The sequence below is a fragment of the Pseudorca crassidens genome, chromosome 19 (assembly GCF_039906515.1).
Source record: "Pseudorca crassidens isolate mPseCra1 chromosome 19, mPseCra1.hap1, whole genome shotgun sequence".
NCBI lineage: Eukaryota > Metazoa > Chordata > Mammalia > Artiodactyla > Delphinidae > Pseudorca > Pseudorca crassidens.
Window position 1 is genome coordinate 45,410,038 of NC_090314.1, and position 19,820 is coordinate 45,429,857.

Sequence of the window (19,820 nt, forward strand, 5' to 3'; positions counted from 1 at the left end):
CGCGGCTGACTCCAGACACCTGAATCGCCCCTCCCCTCCCCTCCCCTCCCCCACACCCAGTCGCTACCCCGCGGCCTGGCAAGTCTCACTACGCAGACGCGGAGCTGGGGTGGGTGGGCAGGAGGGGCGTGGCCTCACTCTGCGCCTGTGCGGAATTCCAGCTGCAACTGCAGTGGGGGAGAAGATGCCCAGGTTGGGCTCCGCGGCCGCCGGCCGAGGGGAGGCCCGCACTGCACACGCGCAGACCGAGCATCCGCGTCAAAAGCCGAAGAGAGCGCGCGCTCCCCACGTCCTGCGCGTCCAGCTGCCAGGCATTAGTCCCTGCCGTGACTCCCGCTGGGCCCGGACGGGCTGGCGCGCCCTCGTCTGAAAAGCAATGCCCCGGGAGATCATCACCCTGCAACTGGGCCAGTGCGGCAACCAGAGTGAGCGAACGATCGCCGGGCCCAGCCAGTCTCCGGTTCTGCCCCTTCGGGTCCCACCCGAGTGCTTCGCATCCTCCAGCCCCCGCTTTCCTTTCCATGAACCCCCTGCCCTACTGCGCATGATGAACCAAGCCCCGGACCCCAGACCGAGAGCCCTGCCTCCAGCCCCCGGCTGTCACGGCTCCCAGACTCTTGGGCCCACCCTCTGAGAGTGACAGCCTCTGAGCCTCACCCTGGGCTCCTGAGGCCTTACGGCTCTAGCAGATCCAGGCGTCTCTCCTCTCCCCCCAGTTGGGTTCGAGTTCTGGAAACAGCTGTGCGCCGAGCATGGTATCAGCCCCGAGGGCATCGTGGAGGAGTTCGCCACCGAAGGCACTGACCGCAAGGACGTCTTTTTCTACCAGGTGCCCCCAGCGACTTGGCCAGGGCCGGTAGTGGCCCAGGGGGCCTGAAGGGAAGGGCAGTGGCTTGGTACTGGAAACCCGCTGGGCAGAGGAGCCAGGGCGGCTGGCTTGAAGAGGGAGGGCAGGCAGGAGCCAGAGTTGGGAGGACTGGAGGAGTGGGTGGGCCCGAGCTTATTGGGCCCGATCCTGGACTCTCCTTGACAGGCAGACGATGAGCACTACATCCCCAGGGCGGTGCTGCTGGACCTGGAGCCGCGGGTGATCCATTCCATCCTCAATTCCCCCTATGCCAAGCTCTACAACCCAGAGAACATCTACCTGTCAGAGCATGGAGGAGGAGCTGGCAACAACTGGGCCAGCGGATTCTCCCAGGTATCCAGGTGGCCACCCCAGAGATTCTTGATGTTCCCTTCCTGGGGCAAGGCAGGCCCAAGCAGTCTGGGAATTTGACCACACTGACAAGAGACAAGGGTATTACCCTGATAAGAGGGACAGCCAGAGAGAGGTTGATGTAAACTGTGCAAACCATCTGCAAAGTAGCATTTCTTGGGGGAGGGACATAGCCCTCTGTTTGAGGTGGCAGCAGTGTCCGACAGTAGAATTATTGGTGCTGAAAAGAGATGCTTTCCAGAAATTTCATCCTCATCCTCCCTCCTCATGTGTCTATACAGGGTGAGAAAATCCATGAAGACATCTTTGACATCATAGACCGAGAAGCAGATGGAAGTGACAGCCTAGAGGTGAGGCTGCCCCCCTGGGGGGTGGGGGTGGGGAGGAAGCTGAAAAGTGCTGGGGAAAGGTCAGGAGGTAGCCTGATCAGATGTGTGATGGGGGCAATTCAATTCAAAACTCTTCCATTGAGTATCAGATGTGAGATAGTGAGGTAAATAAGGTACGGTCCTTGTCCTCAAGGAGATCCCAATCTGGATGGCATCAGCTCCTTCCTTCTCAAGGAGCCTCAGTCTGGATGGACATAGAGGAAGCCTTGACACATTAGCGTGCTGGGAATGGGGAATGACACAAGCCTGAAGCCTCTCTGCCAGGTCCCTGGAGGCTGCCTCTCCATCCCTCCCTTGCAGGGCTTCGTGCTGTGTCATTCCATCGCCGGGGGAACTGGTTCTGGCCTGGGTTCCTACCTCTTAGAGCGACTGAATGACAGGTAAGCCTGTGTTTGGGGAGAGGGCATTAGCCCTGTTTCCCTGGGTAATGTCTTTCCTTTTTATCGCTTTTTTCTTTCGGACTGGAAGGCCTGCCACTACCACCTTTGAGTCATAGGTAGGAACAGAGCCACCCAGGGAACATCTTGGAAGCAGTAACTCCCAGGTGGGGGGTTTGCCTAGGGGGAGAAGGGGACCTATGAGGTTTGATGCCTTAGGCTTATCTTTTTTGGCTTCTAGGCTCTGAAGACTCGGTTCTGCCCTCACCCCTTTTGTATAAGACATTGGTGGCACTTGGAAAGGAATGGCCCCTGTTATCCCTAGAGAAGATAGAGATGGGCAGTGATGAGAGTCCTTCCAATTCACTATGTCATCTTCCCCTTTCCCTCTTCCTTACCCCCAGGTACCCCAAGAAGCTGGTGCAGACATACTCAGTGTTTCCCAACCAGGATGAGATGAGTGATGTGGTGGTCCAGCCCTACAACTCACTGCTCACGCTCAAAAGGCTGACCCAGAATGCAGACTGTGTGGTGAGCATGCGAGGAGGGAGTGGGGGCTTTGGTCAACCTCCCCAAACCAGAGAGACATCTACACCCTGCCCTTCCCAAGCCCTTGCCCAGAGAACAGAGGACCAACAAAGCCATACCTGGTGGACCAAATTATGAAATAAGGACCTGATCCCAAGTTTCTTATAGTCCCTTTAGGCAGCAAGACTCTCAGCAAAGTGAATAACACGCCCCCACGTGTCTCCACTTAGCCTGTTTTTCTTTTTTTAATTAATTAACTAATTTATTTTATTTTTGGCTGCGTTGAGCCTTCATTGCTGCGCACGGGCTTTCTCAAGTTGCAGCGAGCGGGGCTACTCTTTGTTGTGGTGTGTGGGCTTCTCATTGCGGTGGCTTCTCTTGTTGCAGAGCACAGGCTCTAGGTGCGCGAGCTTCAGTAGTTGTGGCACACAGGCTCTGTAGCTGTGGCTCACGGGCTTAGTTGTTTCACGGCATGTGGGATCTTCCCGGACCAGGGCTCGAACCTTTGTCTCCTGCATTGGCAGGCGGATTCTTGACCACTGCGCAACCAGGGAAGCCGCTCCACTTAGCCTGTTTAATGCCTACTCATGCTTACATTCTCAGCCCAAGGGTTACTTTCTTAGCAAAACCTTCCCTGACCACCCAGACAAGGTCAAATTCCTTTGTGCATATTTCAGGCTATAACTATACTTTTCTGTTGTTTTATATTTAATGTCGGTCTCCCTCCTCTAGACTATAGATGTGGTGAGGGGGAAGACCATGCCTGTTTTACTCTCCATAGTTTCTCTAGGCACCATGCCTGGCACATGTTGGACAATTAAATATTTGTTTAATGCACTGGGTGGTAGAAACGTGTCTCCTGATGCCCCAGAGACAGTACATGCCCTTTAAATTAGCACACCTACTTCCTAGTTTTGGACTTCTTCCTAGTTTTGGAGTTTAGAGGCGGACTAAGCAAATAACTTATTTCTCTGCCCCCTTTCTCCTCAAAAAGGTGCCGTGACCCTCTTCTGTCCCCCCAGGTGGTGCTGGACAACACAGCCCTGAACCGGATTGCCACAGACCGCCTGCACATCCAGAACCCATCCTTCTCTCAGATCAACCAGCTGGTGAGCCCTCACTCCTAGACTCCTTTGGACTGGAACCCCGCCATCGGGGGAAGGGAGGCCTCCCAGGACAAGGCCCTTGACACAGCACCCCGTCCCCAGGTGTCCACCATCATGTCGGCCAGCACCACCACCCTGCGCTACCCCGGCTACATGAACAACGACCTCATCGGCCTCATCGCCTCGCTCATTCCCACACCACGGCTCCACTTCCTCATGACCGGCTACACACCCCTCACCACAGACCAGTCGGTAAGAGCAGCCCGCAGGCCCAGCAGGCCCTGACTTGCCTTTCTCTTTTCCTGCTGCACCCGGAGCTGCCCCGTGCAGCCCCCAGAGGCCCTGCGCTCAGGGACTGGCACAGGCTGGGCGACCTCCTGGCTGACTGGCTCTCCTCTTCCCTCTGCCTGGGGCTCCCTGCAGGGCCCGGGCTGTACGGGGTCTGCTGATGCTGCTGCACAAGGGTATGGGTTTGCTGAGCTCGGGAGGACTGAGATCCCTGATCCCACAGCAGAGGCTCAGTGTGGACCTGAATCTAAGGACACTCCCCACAGAGGCCAAACTACCCCGCGTCTGACGGGGACGTGTGTTGCCTGCTGCTCTCTGTCCATGCGTTTCTCGACTGTGCCCTGAGTGCTGGCCTGCCCTGTGGCCACTGTCCCCTCAGGTGGCCAGCGTGAGGAAGACCACGGTCCTGGATGTCATGAGGAGGCTCCTGCAGCCCAAGAACGTGATGGTGTCCACGGGCCGGGATCGCCAGACCAACCACTGCTACATCGCCATCCTCAACATCATCCAGGGGGAGGTGGACCCCACCCAGGTAGGTGAGGCCCCTTCGTTCTACCCCCAGAGCCCACAGGGGTAGAGGAGAGGCTACCACCACCACTCCTGTGCCCACCCCAGGTGCACAAGAGCCTGCAGAGGATCCGGGAACGGAAGTTGGCCAACTTCATCCCCTGGGGCCCAGCCAGCATCCAGGTGGCCCTGTCCAGAAAGTCGCCCTACCTGCCTTCTGCCCACAGGGTCAGCGGGCTCATGATGGCCAACCACACCAGCATCTCCTCGGTGAGCCTAGCCTCCTGGTCTTCTTTGGCCACTCTCTTCCACTAGCCACCTTCCTCATTCTCCCCCAGATCCATTCCAACCCCTTATCTTGCACTGGCTCCTGGAGATTTCCATCTCTTGCAGCTCTTTGAAAGTTCCTGCCAGCAGTATGACAAGCTGCGGAAGCGGGAGGCCTTCCTGGAGCAGTTCCGCAAGGAGGACATCTTCAAGGAGAACTTTGACGAGCTGGACAGGTCCAGGGAGGTCGTGCAGGAGCTCATTGACGAGTACCATGCAGCCACGCGGCCAGACTACATCTCCTGGGGCACCCAGGAGCAGTGACTTCCTCCCCACTGCACCCGCTGGACAGTAAGCACAGCCCCCATCATGCCTGGTCCCTCTGGTCCAAATTCCCCTCACCAACAACCTTTCTAGGTTCTTCTTCAGCCCAGGAGTCGGCCCTGCTTCCTCCCTTCCATGCCTGGCCCTTGATATGCTTATTTAGCTCTAATAAAGTAATAAAGCTGCACTGTGAGTAGAGTCAGGCTTGGTCTGTGAATATGGGGGACGATAAAAGTATCTCCCTGGTGCCCCACAGTTCCCAGGCATATGTCGGTAGGGTGGCCTTTACCTGCTCTAGCTGAGTCCCGGTCTTTGTGTGTCCGCTGTTTCCATGAGCATCCCTTACCTAGAACCAAGCTGCTCTGGAGCCAGTCCTACTCTCAAGACTATAGAGGATTACTGATGCCTGCTGTCTCCTCAGTGCCTAAGCTCCTGCCCCAGGGTGGATCAGTATTGCCCATAGTGCCCCAGCCTCCTCCACTCAGGGCAGAGGCTACTGAAGGACGGCCTGCAGCATTCTGAGCGGGTCAGGAAAGCCAAGACTCTATTCCCAGGCACAAGGCGATTAGATCCTCAGGAGTCGATCTAATTCAGCCCAATCTGATAAAAGTAGGGCTGAGCCCATCCTGATAAATTCTTTATCTGTGCCAGAGAAGCTCTTGGGTCTGATCCTGCCCCAAGCTTCTTCCGTTCCAGTCCCAAAGCAGTGGGCACATTAAAGATGGACCCAACCAAGACCCAGAAGCTGGACACCAGGGTAGGACTGGGTAGTGTCAGTCCTGATGACTCACTGTCCTCGGGCCTCAGGGATGCCAAGAGGCCACCCCTATGCCACTCGGTGGAAGAAGGGTGATTGCCAGCTTCCAAAACTGTCCTCTTGCCTGCCCCCCCCCACCACCCTAGGGCAGCCTACGGGCCAGGAGGAGGTGAAATCCAGAAGGTCACGGAGGGTGGAGCCCTGCGGTGTTCAGACTCCCCTCAGTGCTGGTAAAAGCCCAGAGTGTGGGCATCCCCGGAGGTGGAGCTCTGAGCTCTGGGGCTCCACCTTGTCCCACTGACAACACTCCCACAGCAGCGAAGGTTTGTGTAAATAAGGAATTTTTGTGTGTGTGTCTTCTCTTCTACAAATAAATTAAGAAACAAACTAGAAAATTGTCTGCACCCATTGCAGCCCTTGGGTGTGGGGTGTGCCCTGTCCCTGCAGGGCCAAAAGGGTCCATGGTTCCCTGAAATCGCAGAGCAGTCCAAGTCCAGGATGGAGGCAAGAGGGAGGTCGTGACCTCTTGGCAAGCTCAGTCCTGCAGCTGCCCCAAACAGCCAGACTGTCCCTGGGGCTCGTCCAGGCCCGGGTGCTGGCTGGGAGGGGAGGTGTCTGGCAGGTCTTGGCATGGAGGAGGACTACTGCTGGGCCTCGCAGGGGAGGGGTTGGCCAAGTAGGCATTCACCAGCTGCATGATCTCTTCCACCTAAGGGAGGGCAGAGGTCAGAGTACACAAGGGGCCACTGGGTTCTCCTTTTTCTTAACCTCCACCCAGGCTCCTTCCCAAGGCCTTACATGAGCTGCCCCCTACAATCTTTCCTTCCTCATCATCACTCTCCCTCACTCACAATGTGCCAACCATACTTGCTTCTTTCTGCTCCTATAATATCCTAAGGTTATTCTCAACTCAGGGCCTTTGCACTTGCAAGTCCCTCTACCTGGAATGCTGTGCCCGCAGATCTTCCTTTGGCTAATAGCTTAAGTGTCACTGTTGTTGCGTATCTTTTCCTGACCGTCCTACCTAATGCTATGGCCCCCTCCAATCACCTCCTGTCTCACTACCCTTTCCTTCATAGCATTTGTCACTGTTTTAAGTAGTCTTTGAGGGGACTTCCCTGGCTATCCAGTGGCTGAGACTCCACACTTCCACTGCAGGGGGCCTGGGTTCCATCCCTGGTCAGGGAACTAAGATCCCGCCTGCCACCTGGTGTGGCCAAAAAAATTAGAAAAAAAAAAAAGAAAAAAAGTCTTTGATTCCTTTAGTGTCTGATCGCTGGCTCTGATGTAAGCTCCTTTAGTTTGTCTTTGATCACTGTTGGATCCCCAGGGTCTAGAGCTGTACCTGGCCCATGCTCAATGCTTAATGTTTCTTGACATCCTTTCCCTTCCTTCCTCCTTCTACACCCTCTTCCCACTCACCTGGGGACTCTGCAGGAGGAGCTGGCTCTCTCCCACCCTCAATGCCAGAGTGTGGGGGCCCATTAGTTGGCAGGCGGCCACACGGCCATAGCTGACACTGTGAACGGGCTGGGTCTCACCCGGTCGGGAGAGGGACATGGCCTTGGCTCCCAGGCCCAGGCATAGCTTCTGTGGAGCGCCCCCACCAGGCTCCTGCGGACAGACAGGCAGAGTCAGGGTGGAAGGAGGGGACCCTGCAGCATTATTTTTGGTGTGGGGAGATGGCTGTGAGCAAGAAGTTTCCTGGTCCCCCCCCTATAATCCACAGCTCCACAGAGGTGAGGGCCCCAGGGCCAGTGACTCCTGGGGTTTGAGAATGGGCAGCTGTGCTGGGTGTAGGGAGTGAAGTGACCCACAATGGGGGCCTATGGCTCTGGGGCAAAGGTGTGGGGCTCGGGCCGCCAGAGTCCCCCTCTCCCTTCTCCCCCTCACCGTGCTCAGCTCCAGAACGTCATACCGAGCAGCGCCGAACCCTGGACACTGCGCCGCCAGAGCCAGGTAGGCAGCCATGGCCTCAGCTCGGCCCATGCCCCGTAGCCGCTTCCAGCCTCCCAGCACAGCAGCCGCTGTGCCGGCGCCACCTCCTCCCTCGCGGGCCACGCTTCCCGCCGTGCGGCCGGCCCCGCCGCGCCGGGCCCGCTCCGCCCGCCTCTTGGCCAGGGCCGGACTCCAGATTGCCCCGGCCAGCAGGGCGGCGGAGCGGGGAGGCCTGGGCACCGGGTGGAGAGGGTCTTCACGCGGCGGGGCCGGGGTGGGCAGCAAGCGGTCCAGGCGCGGCAGAGGCGCCCGCGGGGAGAAGTCTCGGTGCAGGCTCCGCAGGCGCAGCGCCGCCTGGGCGCGCAGCGTGTCGTCGGGCGGGGACGGACGGCCGCGCAGCAGCAGAGCTTGAGCCTACGGGGAGGCAGGGGTCATCAGCGCGGGAGCGGCGGGGTACCGTCTCGAAGACACCTAGGGGTGTGGAACCTGAGGTCTGGGTTCGAGCACCGCCTCCCCCGCGGTTGCCATAACGACGAAATGCGATGGCCCAGAAACGGAAGGGTTCAGGCTCGCGGGTCTTCGCTGGGCGTGAATGCCAGAGATCCTCACCTGCTCAAAGAGGAAGGGCAGTTCGTGACCGTCTGAGGACAGTCCCTCAGGGTGCAGAGGTCCGTGAAGACGCAGACACAGTCTCCATCCGGAGTCCGGCGGGTCCTCCAGCCCGGCTTCCTCCACCGCCAAGCTGCAGAATAAAGAACGCCGCGATGTGTCCGGGAAGCAGGGGCCCCCAAGGCGCGGGCCCAGGGGAAAAAGGCGGGGCCAGATGTTTGGGGCGGGGCCCGGGCGGAATGGACAGAGGAGGCAAGCCTTGAAGCCAGACTGCAAACCGCCGGCGGACAAAAATCCGTCTGTGAACCAGTGAAATTGTGCCGGGCAAGTGGCAGGCGCTCGGTAAACGTTTGCTTAGGGATTGACCGAAGCCGAGAGGCGAATAGGCTAACGGAGAGCAGGGCTGGGGCTGGACATTTACTTCTCAAACCTGGTGAGCACGTCGGCCACGAGAGTCCCCCCGGCCAGGGCTCGCTCCTGGGGCCCTCGCTGCTCGTACAGCGCGAATGCATTGCGGCTCCGGGTCAAGCCCAGCCGCCCCACCAGCTCTCGAGCAACCTGGAGGAGTGAGAACATAAGAGGAAAGTCAGACCCAGACCGCGCAAGGGTCTTGCCAGTACTTCTGGAGGGGTCCAACTGGAGGGGTCTTTCAGGTCTCTTAGTCCCGCCACACACAGCCGTTACCCAACTGATGACTCTCAGACTCGGGCAAACCCTAAGGCCCAGGCACCAGGAGAGTCAGGCGTGGGAAGCTGGGAGGAAGGCTGAGGTTTCAGGGGTTTTCTCTGTGGTCTTACCTCTCCCGCCGTGGTGTGGGAGTCTATGGCCACAGGGCAGGCACCACCCCCCGGACAGTGCACGGTGCACAACAATTCCTGCCGTCGGCTCAGCGCGGAAATCTCTGCCAGCGAGGGCACCAGCTCCCGGCCGCGCGTCCGGCCCAGCGCTTTTCGTATGAAGCGCGCATATTCCGCCAGTTCCGAGTCCGGAAGCGCCTGCTCAGTCCTGGGTTAGGGAGAACTGGAGAGTCAGTGCTCCAAGGGCTTTCCTTCACCTCCACCCTATTGCCTTCTTACTTTATAGTTTACTTCGCCTCGCCGATTCCCTCCCCTCCAACTCTAAGTTCCTTGAAGGCAGCGTGGCCAGCTCTTCTGAATCTACCCTGATGCTCTGTATGGAGCAGAATTACTTTCTAAGGCCCCTGGCAGCTTTCTCCTTACTGCCTCCTCCCACTTTCCAAAGTTTCCATGACCCTCCTTTGGGTTGAAATCCAAACTCCAGCCGCATTCCTCTTTCCAACCTAAAAGCCCTGGCGCTGGACTGCATCAGCTCCGAGAAAAACAGCCTTTAATAATTCTGCTGCCCAAAGCGGGAGGCTTTTTGTAATTCCTCTGCCCGCAAGTGGTGTATGATCTTGTAATTCCCACAAAGGCACTATGCATGTTAGCAGAGCCCTGACCTTGGGGCAAGTCCCTTCCCTTGTCTGGGTCCAAGTTCTCCATCTGCCAAACTCTTTGGAAAGACCTGCCATTCTTTTCCAGCCCCTTAGCTCCCTTGCCTTGGCCTTACCCCCACGCCTCCCCTCTCACCTCTCCAGATGCCCCAGGAGGTGCCCCCGTACAGGCCCACCAGGCCGGAAGGTACAGCTCATGCAAGTGAGGAGCTGCCAGTACCGCAGGGCCGCGGGGTCTTGGGTGGCTGGAGGCCCGGGGGGGCCTGCGGGGCCCGAGGTCTGCTTAGCCAGCTGCAGGAAGAGCTCATCTCGGAGCGCAGGCAGGTCCCGGCAGGTCTGGAGCACACCCTGCATCAGGGGCCCGGGGCGCCGCGCCCCCTCCAGGGCCTGCAGCGCCAGGAACAGCCGCACCGCCTCCTCGCGCAAGGGAGCGTAGCCCGGACCTGCGGGGACGGCGGGGGCGGAGGGACGGTTTGGAGAGGGGACACAGAGCTGGGCCCTGGGAGGAAGGTGTGAACCAGGGGAAGGTCAGAGGGAGTGTAAGGGGACAGGGGTGGCAAGGAGGGGAGAGTGCGAAGGACAGGAAGAGTGAAGGGAAAGCAATCGTCCCCACAGAGCCAAATTCAACCCCTGCCTCCCGGGAATCTCCCCCTCCAGATCCCCTAAGGCTGCACTTTGAGTTAGTAGCTTGGATGGATGGACTATAAGGACACAGGGTCAACCTTCAGATTCTGTAATTGTACCGACAGCTATCACCATGGGCCAGAAAACAGGTTGGACCGCGAGTCAGAAAACCAGGGTTCTTCTCCCAGCTCCCCTTAATCCTCTAGCTTGAGGACCTGGGCCTGTCACTATTCCCTTTTGGGGAGAAGTATAACTAAATGAGGTCAGCACATTCTCCCAAGGTGGTGGCTTTTCCACCACTTGTAAAGGCAGTATGCCATGGTGTTGAGAGTATAATGAAAGAACAAAATAGAGAGTGTAAAAAACTCATGAAGGAACATCAATAGTCAGAATGAGATCCAGAGAAGGTGGTCAAAGGGAGCCTTTACTTTCTGTGCTGGCTTTCCTCCCCCTCTACCTTGGGTACCAGTCTGCTCAGCTTCTGGTTTCATCTTCATCCTTTGAAAAATGAGGGGCTGGGTAGGCCCCCTGAGGACTCCTAGATCCCTATCAGGTGAGGCATTCAGATTCCCCATCCAAGGGACTTGGGCCATGGCAACACTCACCTGGGGCACTGACTCCGTAGGGCAGGGGCAGGAGTGGGGCATACAGGGCCCCACTAGTGTGCCTCAGAATTGGGTTCCGTCTGTAAATAAGGGCCACAGCTTCCGGGTCCCCATAACTCTCCTAGAGGCCATGGAAATGATCAAAGTGATGGAGAAGGGGGCTCACCATGAACCCAGAAAGTTTATGGGTCCACCACCCTCCTCTTTGTCCATGGAGTTCCCTCCCTCGCACCTGAATGTCCCTGAGCAGCAGCTGGGTGGGGGTCTCCAGCGGCGCCTTAGAGGCTATCACTTCGCGCAGCGCCACCCCCCAGCGCTCTGCCTCAGCCTGGCGGGGCGAGCAGAGCCGGACGCTATGCTTCCGGCCAGACACGGTCACTGACCACAGACCTGGGGGAAAGAGAGGCCGCGGAGGTCAATCAGGGCTGGCTGGGGCAGCTACCGAGGGAGGTAGGAGACTCCCCATGAGGTCTCACCGGTCTCCTTGGGCCTGCGCTCAGGGCCGGTCACCGAGCACAGGCTGGTGAGCACGAGGCTCCCGAGGCGCCGCGCCCCCTTCCCGCTGCTGCTGAACTGGTCCAAGGAGTCCCGGGTGAGCACGAACCAGGCTCGGCGCGGGGGCAACCAGGGCCGCGCCCCTCCTCCGCGGGGCTCGCGGTACAGCCAACCTGCGGGGAGAAAGAGGGAAAGGGGATCGGCAGGAGAAGACATTATCCCGTGGAGGATTGGGATTGGGGCCTATAGAGCGCATGAGGTGGATCCCCACCTTTCACGACGACGTCTGGGTCGTCTTCTGACGGCCCCTTCTCCGGGATGAGGCTCCGTGTCTCCTCCCAGCTTTGCAGCCTGGGCAAGAAGGGAGCGAGGTTTGGGCAAGCCTGCCGGTCCTGCACCCCGCCTCCAGGAGGCTCCTCTCTAAGGGCTCCCCAGACAGCGAGGGGTGCCTACTCCCCGGGCTGGGCACCCCTCCCCCAGGCTGTGGGAACTGCTGGGCCGTTCTGACCTCGCACCAGAAATAGCCTGAACCCCCCCTTCCTCCCCGCGCCCCCAGCCGGACCGCCCCCCGGGACCCCGGCCAAACCACAGCGTCCGGCGTAAGGCCTTTCCCTTATTGCACAACCGCGGGAGGGAAGCCGGTGAACATGGGGGTCCCAGACCATGGGACGCAGGGGCTGAGTTCACCTGTCTGAGACTGGACCGCTCCTCACAGGCTGAGTCAGCGTCACATCCAGGGGGCCCTGGGGAAACAGGCAGGGCGGCCCTCAGGCTAAGAACCCTCCTCCCAGGATGCCAGTGGCTTCTGGCCCAGGACAGTCCTGCTCAGAGGATTGGGGAATCAAGGAGTGGGATGGTGACTGTGACTGTGACTGTGACTATGACCGAGCGAGCTGAATGAAGCCACTGGGCTAGCCCCTTCCACCAGTCTCTACAGAACAGCCCAAGCTAAAAAGCCAAGACTCTCGCCTGGTCTCTGTGACTCTTTAAAGAGGCAATCAGGTGTTGGGGTAGAGTAGAAAAAGCACTGGGCAGAGAGTCAGGAGACCTGGGTTCTAATACCGGCTCAACCGCTAACTCGGATCTGCAAACTTGCTGAGGAACCCTGGCAAGCCCGTTCGAGTCTTTGGGCCTTAGGTTCCCATCTGTGAAGAGGGAGAGGTGGATGAAGTCCTTTCTTGCTCTGGCAGTCGAAGTCACCCCCTCCTCCTCACCTCCCTTCATTGGCTGGCGGGCGCTCAGGCTGGCAGGCAGGCAGTAGGCACGGAGGTGAAGGAAGGGAAGAGGGACCCTTTCGGTATAGGGCTTTCTCCAAGAGCTTCTTATACCCTCCCACAGGGACCCCTGAAACTCAGTAGGAAGTAAAGACGCTGTCCTTTTGCTGGGGCTCAGGCCAGGCTGAAGAATACTCTCCTTGGGAGGTAAAGTCCCGGATCTTGCCCTCCCCCTACCACACTCCCTGTGCCCTGGAACTCCTACTGTAGACTGGGGTCTAAGAAAGGCCTAAAACCCTGCCAGGAGCCAGGTCAGGCGGGAACTGTGCCATGGTCCCATTGCATCCAGGCAGCTAAAGTCAGGAGGGGGAGGTGGGGGAAGGGGGCCAGGGACACCTGTCCCCAAGCTCCGAGGAGGGGGGCGGTGGTGGAGGTGGAGCATGAGGGAGGCAATGGCAGTGGTTCACAAAGCCGACCCTGCTCAGGCTGGAACCTTGGGGACGCCTGGGTCCTGTGCCTTCGGGGGCACAGATCCTCTTATCTTCTGGAGGCTCTGAGAGGGGCTCTCAGCCACACCACCATAAGGGCAGGTGCTGACCCCTCTCTTAGACCAGCTCCCCTAATCGCAGTCCCCTGATTCCCTCCCTCCCCGCCCCCCCTCTATATTTATCCGCCCTCCGCCTCCGCCAGGTGCTGGCGCCGGCCCCAGCGGCGCAGCCCGCCCCACCCGGGCACTGAGCCACCGGGCCTGCTGGGGACCCCTGAGCGGGGGAAGGGAGCCTGACCCAGGCCACAGCACACGCGAGTCTGGTTGCCCGAAGTTTGCTTGCTGGCGTGCAGGGGCATCAGAGAGGGGACGTCAGGGGATGATGGTCTCCCACACCGATAGAGCCTCAGTTTCGCCACGGGGAGATTCGACAAAACCCGGGAGCCGAGTGTCCCTCACCATTCCCTCAGGGATTCCCCAGGAGCCTCACCAGGGAGGCCCTGAGTGTCAGGGTAATGATGAGGGGTCCTCGGAGAGTTGTGGCCCCCAACTCCCTCTCCATGGTGTCCCCGCCACGGACCCCAGTCTGAGGATGCCTGCTTCCCCTTGCCCAGGTCCCCGCGGCGGAAACTCCCGCATCTGGGCCCAGCGCTCAGTGCTCATGAATTGGAAGCGGAGCGGACCCAGGTGTCCGAGCCGCCCAGCCGGCCTCGCCACATTCCTCGGCGCTGGCGGAGGCGGAAGGAGACGGGATGGGACGCGGGCCCAGCGGGGAAGGGAGAGGCTGGGCCAGGTCGGGCCAGGCGTGACGCCTCCCCTGCCTCAGGGCCCCCAGCAGGTGGACAGCGCCCAGCGTGCTGCGCGAGGCCCACAGGCACATCCCGAGGCGGGCTGCTGCTTGACCTCTCGGGGGCTTCTGGCCCCCAGGCAAAAACGTCTCCCGAGTCCCCAGTCCGCAAGAGCACGGCGCTTGGCTCGAGTCTGGAGCAGGATCAGGCGTGACGGCCGGTTGTAGTGAGAGGGATTGAGACAAGGCTTCAAACCCCCCGGGACTTACCCTCCCGCCGCCCGCTGGACTCGGGGTCCGTAGCTCAAAGGTCTCCTCGTCCTCGTCTTCGTCCCCGTCCCCGCTAAGCTCGCCGTCCCCGTAGTCCCGGTGCAGAAGAGTAAAGCCTCGACGGCAGCAGAGGAGCCACCACAATCCCCCGGGGAGAGGCATCCGGGCGAGCAGCCGGGGGATTGGGGTGCGGGCAGCCGGGGCCGAGCTGCAGGGGGTCGGAGAAACTGGCGGGGCTCCGACCCGAGCGGGGGGAAAGATGAGGAGGGAGGAGGGAAAGGGAGAGGGGGACTGGGAGGAGGCGGTGTCTGGCTCTGGGATGCAAGGGGTCGCTAGCTAGAGCCTGCGGGGGGCTCAGAGTCTGGGCCCCCGGAGGGGGAGGGGGGAAGCGGGGGTGGGGGAGGAGGGAGCAATGTCCGGAGCTGGGAAGTAGTGTCCGTTGTAGTGTCCAGCCCTGTGGGGGGCAGTGTCCGGTGCAGTGTCCGAGGTGGGCAGTTGTCCAAGCTCCAGGGAGGGTCGTGTCCGGTAGGGCGTCCGGTGGCCGGGGCCCGGGCCGAGCGCGCTGCGCTCCCTGCAGCCCCGGGACTGGCGCGCTAGGGGCGCGAGCACAGTGCCGGGACCCCGCCTCCCCAACCCCCTCCCCTTCGGCCCCCCCCCTTCTTTCTCTCCTCCCTTCTTTACAGGGCTGTGTCCAGTTTTCGTCACAGCCTCCTCTGCCCAATCCCTGTGCCTGGCGCCGGGCGCGGCCACCAATCAAGCTACTGAAACCGCGGCGGGTTGCATCATGTGTCCCTGGCTTGGTGACAGCGGGGAGGGGCAGGGGAATAAGGAGGGAGGGGGCAATGCGATGTTAGCCACGCCCCCGCTTCGGAGGTCGGACACGGACTGCTAGGGACGTCACGGAAGCCCGCCTTCAGGCTCTTGTTTTAACTCTTGGCTCACCAACCAACAAATTAAAAGCACTCGAGCAGGAGCTTTGGAGAACAAAGTGCCCATAGGGCATAGAGAAAGGCTCCGACTGCTGCCCTCTGCACCCCTGTCTCGTCTCAGGGTTCCAGAGAAAGGAAAGCGCCTTAGCTACCTGCGCCAAGCACAGCCCTAGAGGTAGCCCTCCGCCGCTGGATGAAGGAGTCCAGTTCCGCGATCTGAGTCACCTCCTCTTGAGGTGAAGAAGCTGAGGAAGAGACTCTGGGAGAGTGCAGATCAAGGCCGGAAATAAAATCTAATGTAGAGCGCACAGCTCACTGAACTCCAGTTGGGAGAGTGACTTCGGATTCTAGGGAATTCCGTGGTCTTCGAATGGAGTGGAGTCTCCTCAGGGTGACTATCCCGCGGTTCTGTGTAGGAAGGGGTTAACCAAGGCTCTAAGCGGACGGGGCGGGGCCAGAGGAGGGGCGGGGCCAGGGCGACCGCGGGCGCGCGCGTGCGTTGCTGACTCAGCGGCGATTCCTGAGATCACTGGTGGAGGGTTCCAGGTTGGCCCCCAGTGACTGGCGTGTGGGACCCTTTGAAGATCGGCTCTGTGTCCGGGACCTCCCTGGATCCTGGCCCCTGGAGGCCGTGGTTCTTGGTCTCAGCCGCCGGAGACTCCGAGAAGGAAGGCTAGCCGGAGCTGGGCGCGGCGGGACAGGGCGGGGACGACAGGCCAGCGCCTCCCTGGAGACATCCCCGCCACGCTCCGCCCCTCTTGCCCTGGGTCCCCAGACTCCAGGCTGGAGTGGTCGGGGCAGCTTGGCTGACCGGATATTAAACTGCGAGAGTTGTCGCACGTGGACACCCTCCTGCCTGTCGTGACTGTGTAAAACAAAGACCAGGAATTAATGTCTTTAGAGACCATCCCAGCCTTGCCCTCGCCCCAGATGAGAGTGGCCTGCGCTGAGACTTCCTAGGGATGGAAACACCACACCATATACTCTCTTCCCTATCTGGATCCCAGGCCTTTGCCTGCAGGGAAGTTCTTTCCCTTGTCTAACCTCTCTCCGGCAGGCTCAGTACATTCCCTCTGAGCCCGTCCCCAAGGAAGACGGAGAATGGCTGTCACCCCACCCCCACCCCGCCCGTGCTAACCACTCTTTGGAAATTTGCAAATTGGAATTCTCTCCTTGGATTTTCTCCAAGGTGAAAAACTGCGACTCAACTTTTCAAATAACTTTTTCTCTCCACCAGCGAACCTTAGAAGGGACTGTAGAGTGGTAACTGAATCCAACCCAAAACGGGAATCTCCTGGCCCCGTTCCTACCCCCACACCAGGCATAGGCACACACACAGTCCCCGACAGCCTCAGCCGGAACATTCCAGAGGCCGGGAACTCGGTACTTGCTAAGGCAGCCATTACTGGATAGCACTCTGGTTGTTAGAAAGCTCTTTCTTACACTATTTCAGGAGGAACGCTCGCCCCTCGTCGCCTGGCAGCTTCCCCACCTCACCTCTGTTGGCAGAGACCGGGTGAAGGTGGAGGGGGTGTCAGTGCCTAAAGCCTTAGCAGGCTCAGCAGCCCCTCACCCCCACCCAGGCTCTCAGCGCCTTCCACTCAGAGCCAAGCGCGGCGGAGCGCGAAGGGGCGGGGCCGTGGGGAACCCACCAGCTCAGCCCTGCTGCAAATCACTTCCAAGCCGGTGAGTCAAAAATAGTAACAGTTGTTGTGTTGCCCCTCATTTCCATGTTGTCAGTTTAATGTGCCGAAGTACAGAAGCAATTCCTGATGTCCCTACCTCTTTCTCAGTGTCCCCCACCTACTCCCTCTTCCCGCTACCCTCCCTGGAATCATTTCCTCAGCCCGCCCCCCTCCTCTTGATTCGCAGCCCTAGTAGTCCCAGAAGGAGATACTGTTGGTCTCCGTGGGAGCCGAGCAGGAAGAAAGGCGGGGCCGGAGGGGGCAGCGGCCGCGGTGGTGAGGCCCTGGACTACAGCCTCGACCCCGTAGCAGCCTCCGCAGGTCCTGGCGGAAGCGCAGGCCCAGAAAGGCGTAGAGCACGGGGTTGAGACCGCAGCGGGCGAGGGCCAAGCCCCCGGTCACCAGCAGTGCCAGATCCTTGCGCTTGCTGGCGGGGCAGCTCCGCTCGCGGGCCGCCAGGAGGTCGGCCGTATCCAATAGCAGGGCGAGACTGTAGGGCAGCTGCAGCACCACGAAGGCAGCCACCAGGGCCACCACGACGCGCAGCGCGCGCCGGCGCTCGGGCCCCCTGGTGGCCAGCAGCGTGCGGCCCAGGAGCGCGTAGCAGGCCGCCATGACGCCCAGCGGCAGCGCGAAGCCCAGGACCACCTGCGCCACGGCGCTCACCCCCTTCACCGTCTGCGTGAGGCCCTCGGGGAAAATGAGACGGCAGCGCCGCTGGCCTTCTCGCTGCCCGTCCTGGCTGAAAAGGAGAGCAGGCAGCGCCAGGAGCAGCGACAACAACCACACGATGACTGAGACCAAGTGTGCACGGCCCGGCACCGGGGGCCTCGGTCCAGCTGGGAGGGCCCGCGCGATGGCCACATAGCGGTCGGCGCTGATACAGGCCAGGAAGAGGAAGCCGGCGTGGAAGGAGGCCGAATAGAGGCCCGAGATGGCGCGGCAGGTGACACTTCCCAGACTCCAGCCCTGCAGAGCCCCGGCTGCGGCAAAGGGCAGGGTCAGGGCCAGCAGAAGGTCGGCCAGGGCCAGCTGGAGCAGGTGGGCGGAGGTGGGCGAGCGGGCAGCGCGTCGCGCCGCCAGGTGCGTGGCCAGGACCAGGCCATTGCCAGCCAGACCCAGCGCAGCCACCGTCAGGGAGACACTGGGTTGGAAGGCCCGACTGAAGGCCTGGACATCGGCCTTGTAGCAGAGTTCTGGCAGCGGCTCAGCCGAGTATGCCTCCTCATCGTCCCCGGAGTAGGGGCCCCAGGAGACCTGGGAAGGCCAAAATGAGAAGAGAGACCTTATGAGGCATGCCTCCACCACACACCTCCCCCTCCCACACATGCATTCCAAGCTGGGGGCTCCTGTGTGACCAGGTACAATGGTACAGTACCCGGGGAGAAGACATAAACTCTTCTCCACACTCTTCTTAGCACACCCTCAGACAGGCCTTGGCTTCCCTTGCACCCCTCCTGCCTCTACATCCACCTTCCTCGGTGACCTTGAGTGAATCACTTGCTCTTTCTGGCTCTCCAGTTGCCTAATACATAATGTCGAGATTAGAAATCCTGACCAGCCCACCCGGCAGCGTTGTTTGAAATAAGGAAGATAATGAATGTGAAGCATCTGTGTTCTCCATAGGCCAAGTGTCTGTATTGTTAATAAATCTTAGCGCTTCAGTTCTTCTGCAGCGCCCTCTCCTGGAAGAACATCCACATGCAGACTTTGCCTGAGACCTGGTCCCTGGACTCCATGCTTGGCCTGGAGAGGTTTTCTATGTCTCCTTTCCCTTCTCCCCTTCTCACCCCCACCTCTTAGCCTCCAGTACAGGTGCACTGAACTACTCATGACAAGGGGGTCGTAAGGGTTGGAGCTCAGGTTTTCTGGGCTCAGTTGGGACCTTAGATCTCTAGGTTCAGTTCATCCTCCCTCTGAACCCCAGTCCCGTCCCCCAACCCCAGCGTCTCATTACCAGCCCGATCTATCTGGAGGGCCCCTGGTCCCAGAGGGCTCCAGGCATCCTAGGTAGGTCACAGCATGGCAGAGGCCTGGTGCTAGCTAGAGAATCCCGTCCCTTCACCTTACCCTCCCTCTCTGTAACCATTACCCCCCTGCCCCCACTCCCACCTGCTTTGCGGGCTCAGTCCCCATCTCTGGCTACTCGGGTTTCTGAGGTAAAGTCACTGGGTACAGAAGTTAAACTAGTGGGACAGGAAGGAAGGGGCGGGGAGAAGGGCCAGGAGGGCGGTGGGGATTAGGGTCTGTGGGCCGTCTCTACCTAACTTTCCTATTCTACGTCCTAAAAAGTAATTTCTCCTTACCGTGCCAGTAGAAAAAGAACGGGTTTTGTAACATCGTCGTTTGCAGCCACCTGTGTGATCTCAGGTAATATCGTCGTTTGCTAGCCACCTGTGTGATCTTAGGTAGGTTTTCTGACCTCTCTGAGCCTCAGGTTTTTCATCTGCAAAGTGGAGTGAGGTAAAAATGCAGAATTCACAGGGTGCTGAGGGTGCCTAGTACGGGTGCCTGGAGCATAATTTGCTGTCAGAAAATGTTAGATTCTTTTACTTACTCTTCTCCCCATCTCCAAGCACCCTCCCCTTCCATCTCCCTTTTCTTGGATTTTTTCAGGACCCCCTAACCGGCCCTAGCCTCCCTTCCCCCATCCCTGCGGCCACAGTCCCTGTCGGCCTCGGGTTATTCAGGGTATTTCCCGGCGACGGGAGGCTCTCTACCCCCGCCCATTCGCAGTAGGGCTGAGGCGCGCGCTTGCGCGGGGTCCGGGAAAGCGGCGCGTGCCAGGAGAGAGAGGCTGGGGGAGGGGGGAGGTGAGAAGAGAGAGGGTGGAAGGAGAGGCGAGAACAGCGGAGAACCAGGAACAGCACAGAGAGAGACAAGGGAGAAAGGTTGGGGGAGAGAGGAAAGAGGGAGGGGTGGGTAAGGGGTCGAGAGATAGCCATCCGCTGCGAACCCCAGG

At 59.8% G+C, this 19,820-nt stretch overlaps 3 protein-coding genes across 9 annotated transcripts; 1 reads left to right on the forward strand and 2 right to left on the reverse strand.

The window, feature by feature from the left end:
• The first annotated feature begins 141 nt into the window (after positions 1 to 141).
• Positions 142 to 5,203, forward strand: TUBG2 (tubulin gamma 2). Its single transcript, XM_067714839.1, has 11 exons — positions 142 to 425; positions 717 to 829; positions 1,034 to 1,201; positions 1,501 to 1,569; positions 1,909 to 1,988; positions 2,390 to 2,516; positions 3,536 to 3,622; positions 3,722 to 3,871; positions 4,287 to 4,439; positions 4,523 to 4,684; positions 4,808 to 5,203. Exons 1-11 carry the CDS (start codon positions 377 to 379, stop codon positions 5,003 to 5,005), a joined length of 1,356 nt encoding a protein of 451 aa, XP_067570940.1. The 5' UTR covers positions 142 to 376; the 3' UTR covers positions 5,006 to 5,203.
• An 883-nt stretch (positions 5,204 to 6,086) lies between these two features.
• PLEKHH3 (pleckstrin homology, MyTH4 and FERM domain containing H3) lies at positions 6,087 to 14,855 on the reverse strand. Of its 4 annotated transcripts, none has more exons than XM_067714834.1 (13): positions 14,245 to 14,853; positions 12,174 to 12,229; positions 11,758 to 11,837; positions 11,468 to 11,659; positions 11,224 to 11,381; positions 10,992 to 11,112; positions 9,899 to 10,205; positions 9,107 to 9,314; positions 8,740 to 8,867; positions 8,310 to 8,442; positions 7,656 to 8,114; positions 7,185 to 7,376; positions 6,087 to 6,471 (listed from the first exon to the last, which is right to left on the reverse strand). In XM_067714834.1, the coding sequence occupies exons 1-13, from the start codon at positions 14,404 to 14,406 to the stop codon at positions 6,298 to 6,300; spliced, it is 2,370 nt and encodes a 789-aa protein (XP_067570935.1). In that variant the 5' UTR covers positions 14,407 to 14,853; the 3' UTR covers positions 6,087 to 6,297. The 4 variants fall into 4 exon arrangements, 2 of the variants coding, with proteins under 2 accessions (XP_067570935.1, XP_067570934.1); XM_067714833.1 differs by having other exon boundaries at positions 8,731 to 8,867; XR_010937316.1 differs by having other exon boundaries at positions 6,333 to 6,471; positions 7,681 to 8,114; positions 14,245 to 14,855.
• A 63-nt stretch (positions 14,856 to 14,918) lies between these two features.
• Positions 14,919 to 19,302, reverse strand: CCR10 (C-C motif chemokine receptor 10). 4 transcript variants are annotated; one of them, XM_067715146.1, is made up of 3 exons: positions 18,971 to 19,129; positions 16,671 to 18,115; positions 14,919 to 16,038 (listed from the first exon to the last, which is right to left on the reverse strand). In XM_067715146.1, the coding sequence occupies exons 1-2, from the start codon at positions 18,992 to 18,994 to the stop codon at positions 17,048 to 17,050; spliced, it is 1,092 nt and encodes a 363-aa protein (XP_067571247.1). In that variant the 5' UTR covers positions 18,995 to 19,129; the 3' UTR covers positions 14,919 to 16,038; positions 16,671 to 17,047. The 4 variants fall into 4 exon arrangements, 3 of the variants coding, with proteins under 3 accessions (XP_067571247.1, XP_067571245.1, XP_067571246.1); XM_067715144.1 differs by having other exon boundaries at positions 16,671 to 19,129; XM_067715145.1 differs by having other exon boundaries at positions 16,617 to 19,129.
• Positions 19,303 to 19,820: the final 518 nt, after the last annotated feature.

Excerpts from the sequence above, each read along its gene's own strand:
- TUBG2 (XM_067714839.1), top strand. The coding sequence starts at position 377 with ATGCCCCGGGAGATCATCACCCTGCAACTGGGCCAGTGCGGCAACCAG. Across the intron at positions 3,623-3,721 it reads TCTCTCAGATCAACCAGCTG|GTGTCCACCATCATGTCGGC; the intron begins GTGAGCCCTCAC and ends CCCCGTCCCCAG. Across the intron at positions 4,685-4,807 it reads ACCACACCAGCATCTCCTCG|CTCTTTGAAAGTTCCTGCCA; the intron begins GTGAGCCTAGCC and ends CATCTCTTGCAG.
- PLEKHH3 (XM_067714833.1), bottom strand. The coding sequence starts at position 14,406 with ATGCCTCTCCCCGGGGGATTGTGGTGGCTCCTCTGCTGCCGTCGAGGC. Across the intron at positions 11,113-11,223 it reads TGCTGCTCAGGGACATTCAG|GAGAGTTATGGGGACCCGGA; the intron begins GTGCGAGGGAGG and ends CATGGCCTCTAG. Across the intron at positions 9,315-9,898 it reads CTCCTGGGGCATCTGGAGAG|GACTGAGCAGGCGCTTCCGG; the intron begins GTGAGAGGGGAG and ends TCCCTAACCCAG.
- CCR10 (XM_067715144.1), bottom strand. The coding sequence starts at position 18,187 with ATGTGTGGGAGGGGGAGGTGTGTGGTGGAGGCATGCCTCATAAGGTCT.